The 5139-nt window shown below is 30.3% G+C and overlaps 1 protein-coding gene across 1 annotated transcript in view; it reads left to right on the top strand.

Moving 5' to 3' along the window:
• LOC106463754 (glyoxalase domain-containing protein 4-like) overlaps positions 1 to 5139 on the top strand; it is a 22408-nt gene that overhangs the window by 7887 nt on the left and 9382 nt on the right. The window contains exons 5-6 of the mRNA XM_013923815.2: positions 2112 to 2162; positions 2963 to 3042. Of these exons, the coding sequence (XP_013779269.1) occupies positions 2112 to 2162; positions 2963 to 3042 (131 nt within the window). The remainder of the gene's footprint in view (positions 1 to 2111; positions 2163 to 2962; positions 3043 to 5139) is intronic.

The following is a 5139-nucleotide window of genomic DNA, read 5'->3' as shown; positions in this document are numbered from 1 at the left end:
TACAGATTATTACTATTTTGCGATAAGTTCTTAAACTTATTTTTCTTGAAACTTAGAACAGTAAATGTAGGATAAAGCAAACAATTATCTCTTCTAGTTACGACCTTTGTACTTGGTTGCTGTTTGATGTAGGTTGCTAAGCCTTTAAAAATTTTGCACGTGGAGGATATGAAACAAAATATTTTTTTTAGGTTTTATATATATATTTTTGAATAACTAAAAAATCATAAATTACTACATCAGTACCATAGAATTCTACTTTAATTTATCAAAGTTAGTAAATAAGCTGTATTATGGTCTAAAACAAATATGAAATTTCAAGCAGACTAAAGACACAACCTACCTCATTTAAATTTTGGTTTAAAAGAAATAAATGGTGCTAGGTACATTAGAAAGGCTGAGAAAACCACTAGGGGACATTCTGAGCTTCTGATTGGTTATTCATGGCATATGTAGAAGTAAGTATATATATAAGGGAGCATTTCCAAAAATGGAAGGTGGTGAGTGGGGTGCCACTATGTTTGATTTATTATGTGAGCAATATCTTAGCAAATAGAAAAGATAAGACCTTCTTATTTTGTATTCTAGGTTGTCAATATCTGTAATTTAAGTATCTAATTCATATGAAACTATAGACTTAGTATTTTGACTTCACAAACACCTAATTTGAACCAGTGCTGCATTCAACATACCATGTGACACACAAAAATCAAAGTTTATCTGTGTTTCTTAATATTTACTTTTAAATTAACAAATTGAGTAATGTATTGTTCTAAAATTTGAATTATAATCTACAATTTGATACCAAACTTATTGACATAAATTCATGAAATAGCAGTTCAATAAAATTTTGAATGCGAGTCAACAAACGAGATGACATGGCCTTTCAACTGTCACTTGTCTCGAAAGGGTTAAAGTCTTTAAAAATATTCTGAAAAAAAACAAACACTTTTCTGATATTGCATAAACTGAATTCACAAAGTTCAACCCTGATTGCTGGTATTAAGTTTTGTTTAATGTATGTGCTTTTATCAAACAAATGAAATATGTTTCTGAGTATCACTTGAAGGTTTTTTGGAAGGAGATATATTCACTTCAACTCATTCTTCTTGATTCATAGAATCATCTTAAAATTAATTTGTAGATGTGTGGGGGAATGAAGGATATCTGTTGTTCAAATTTTATATTTATATGATTATCTTATTTTACAATCATGTTTCTTTTCTTTTTTACCTCCAATCCTGGATGCTCAGGAAAAGATTTTTGGAGAACTAAAAAAATATAAACTTATTTCTAACACTTCCTCACTTAAAAACTTTAGTAAATGTTCTCTTTCCTAAATTTTTCTTGTGGTGGATGGTGATTCCTCTAAGATAGAGGGCAGTACTCTGCTCATGGCATTTTTTTCTGTTGATGAACTTTATTTAGTGCTCATCACTCATATTCATTCTGTCAGTTATCTTCACATTTTCAAATACATTAAAGCGGTGGTTCCCAACCTTTTGTAGCCTTCGCACCCCTCCCCTAAAAAGTATGCATTAGACATTTCCTCTTGCCGACATTTGGGAGAAAACGGACCTTCTATACCTGGACCATAATTTCGCACCGCCAAGGGGTAACAACACTCCTGGTTGGGAACCCCTGCATTAAAGGGTAATTTCACGTCCGCTGATTTGTGTAAAGGCCTTGATTAAATCTTTACTCTGATCTTTCTTCCAGTCTGTGCCCTTGTCTTGCTGTCCAAACTTGCTTTTCATTGATTTATATATATATTCTCATTTGTGGTAAATTTGTAGGATTACTACTGAATTTGGCCAACTAGATGAGTTGCTGTAAACTTCAAAGCTTCTAGAGGCATGCTCAATTTCTACATCATGCTCCTATTGGCTATATGTATAAAATAACAATCATCACTGACATGTACCCTCATTCATTTTTTGATTGCACATTTATCATTTCTTATATTATAAATGTTCCCCAATAATACTGAAGTTTTTATGTAATGTTTTTGCTTCTAGTAGCTTGTCATTATTACTTTTAGAAGAAAAAATAGCAGCAATTATGTTATTGAATGTTGTATTCTAGCTTTAATAACTATGTTTTATTCACAGATCCTGTCCAAAAAGTTACACTAGCTAGCTCTGATTTAAAAAAATCAGTAGGTAAGAACCGGTTTTTAACTGCTTTGTCTTCTTTTCTTTCTTTTTTTTTCACCATTCTTTACAATTGTTATGTGTTTTCATTATTATTCCTATATTTATAAACTTGTAAAAATATGTTGGTGGTCACTGGCTTTTTTTGCCAGCCAACTACTGCTAATTTTGAGCTTTATAAACATAAAAAAAATGTTTTTTTTGTTTCATATTTTTAACATTTTATCATTCTTTTTACCCAGTGAAGATGACTGGTGCTTTATAAAAGTGGAATTTAGTCTAAGAATAAATTTAGAGTGTAATTTATAAATATATTAGAAAAATGAGAAAATTCATTAATTTACGTTACTTATTACAAGACATTTTAACATAATATTTACACCAGTGATTAGCATGGTGGTGTTAAGTGCCACATGAGCAGGTACTGAATGAGATTGGTCAATTTTGGGTCTTTGTAATTCCCACAATATATACATTAGGCTTAAGAGAGATATCGCATTAGTTTGTGATATTTAAATTTTCAATATTTTACTTTCATTATGCATAATAAGACAACCCAAACCTAATAAAATAAAGGCAAAATCTTATTTCTAATTGTTTAATAACTTGAGAATTACATGTTATTTGGGTTTTTCAACATTAGGTTTAGACTGAAGAATTTAAAAAGAGAAAAGTCCATGTATAATTCTACATATTAATTTACCTACATTATGAGTCTTAAACAACAATTAGGTTTAGTCTACTGTGAGATTGCTTAACAGTGTATACACTGAAAAATAAAAGCTTTGCATATATTCTAATTGTTTTAGATTTTTGGCATGGGCTTTTGGATATGAAAATATACTCCCAAGAAGAGAAAACAGCTGTCTTAGGTTACAGTGATAATCAGGTAATACTTTATTAACATATGCTTCCTATTTTTAATTTGGTAACTAATAACTGCTTTTATTTCTTACAGTGTTAAGATTAAGTTTACAGCACTATATATATATATATATCGCAGTTGAAATAACTATTAATTTCAGCCTTACTTAGCTAGTTTAGAATTTATATGTAGTAAGGTATATTTAGGTAAGTTTCTAAATTTCCCGGTAGGTGGATTTTCTGCACTTATTTAATGTCATCCTTGTAAACAGGATGTCAGAAGGTCATAAACATGCTAATCATTTAGCTTAAGAAAAGGTTACATACAGCAATGACTATCCTATAGATGCTTTTATCAGCATAACCCTGTGCCTACTCCTTGAGGTGGGGCAAGCCCATTTAGTTAATCAATGACTATTCAAAATAACATATGGAAGGGAGAACCTCTTAAGAAAAATAAGCAAACAGAAAATGAATATTTATTCCCAACAGTTTAATGTTTAACACAAAACTGGCCATCTTCTTCTGTGATTTCTTACTGGCTACTGTGGTGGTAGAGGCTTTCCAAATACGTTAACACAAAAAGAATAATATTATACTACACTCTCAAGTCGGAGAAAGGAGCCTCAATCGGTGTCTCTTATTCCATAAACTTTTGGTTTACATATTCAATTTATTTTCTACTTAACATTTTCTGAACCTGCATTTTTGCACATTGTGACTGTATGACAGAAAGTAATGATTAATTTTTTTTCTCAAAATTATATCTAAATAAATGTTCTATGAACATGCTTTTAAAAAATTATTTATAATCTAGTAACAATATGTGTATGTATGGAGAATGAATATCTTATTTCTAGTACTTCACGAAAACAACAATTTTTACGTATATTTGGTCATCTCCTTTAAGTATTGCTTGACTAGCATTTTGACTTTTGTATATTTTCAAGTTATGTTTAAATGTTCTTGCTCAATCCTTATAGATTGAAATGTGAAAAAAACTGGTTCTCAAAGACATGTTCCTTCTTTGTCATCTGTATGACCTTGAAAACTATTAATTGTGGTGGTGCTAAAAGCAGTAAACTTTATTATGAATTTTGGGGTCTTCTCTTTGGTCTTTCTTCCTGGTTTAAGCTTTGTTAGCCTGCTGAGCTGAAGAAGCGCACTTTAATTTAGGCAATTTCAAAATTGAAATGTGCTGCGGGTAAAACATGCAGTCAATGATTATGATTTTTGTGCACCAGCAATACCAAGCGTAGAGTGCATGTATACCTGATTCGATTTTATTACTCATCAGGATCTCTACCAACCTACCGTCAAATCTAATTGTATGCCCAAAGTAGGGCATCATCCATTTTAGATACATACGTGGCTGAAAGAATTTTAAAAGACAAACTTACTTGTCGCGGCAAAAAGTGCTGTCATTTCGTGAAAGTTGAATGGTCAAAATGGTATTAAGTAATGTTTCATTAATTTATTTAATATCTCACAAGGAGAGTTGGATCCTGATTTTCATTTAGTAGTTATAGTACTGTTATGTTACTTAATTTGATTAGTTTCTAAACCTTATATTAACATGTATAAAATATGATTAGATGACTGCAGTGTGATGTTTGGAGAAGTAGAGAAATGTTTCTTGTGGTTATCAAAAATATCTTGATACAAAATGTATCAAGACACTAGGCTTCTGAGTGTCATGATGTAATGTATTTGCCTATTGCCTATATTGAAGGTTCAAGGTGACCTAAGTATGTAACGAAATATCTTTTTCTGTTATTTGCAAATAAATGAGCCAAAATTGCAAATTAAAATTCAGTAACTGCTAAAAATCTACAAAGTATTAAGCTATTTTTAGCTCCTGGTTTCACAAAGCTGTGAAAAAATAATGATAGGAACTAAATTACTAAAATATTTAATAACAAAACTTTGAGACTAATTAATATCATGGCAGTTCATTGGCGGTTGAAATGTGTAAGACAAAATAATAATATAAGAGATATTTTCCAACTGCTTAATAACAAGCTAGCATGTAGTATTCCATAAAGACTAACATGCATACTTTAGTGTTTTTATTATTTACTATATATATATATATATATATAACAATTACTATATATATATA

This window comes from Limulus polyphemus, unplaced genomic scaffold (assembly GCF_000517525.1).
Source record: "Limulus polyphemus unplaced genomic scaffold, Limulus_polyphemus-2.1.2 Scaffold1474, whole genome shotgun sequence".
NCBI lineage: Eukaryota > Metazoa > Arthropoda > Merostomata > Xiphosura > Limulidae > Limulus > Limulus polyphemus.
This window is presented reverse-complemented; position numbering and strand designations above follow the sequence as displayed.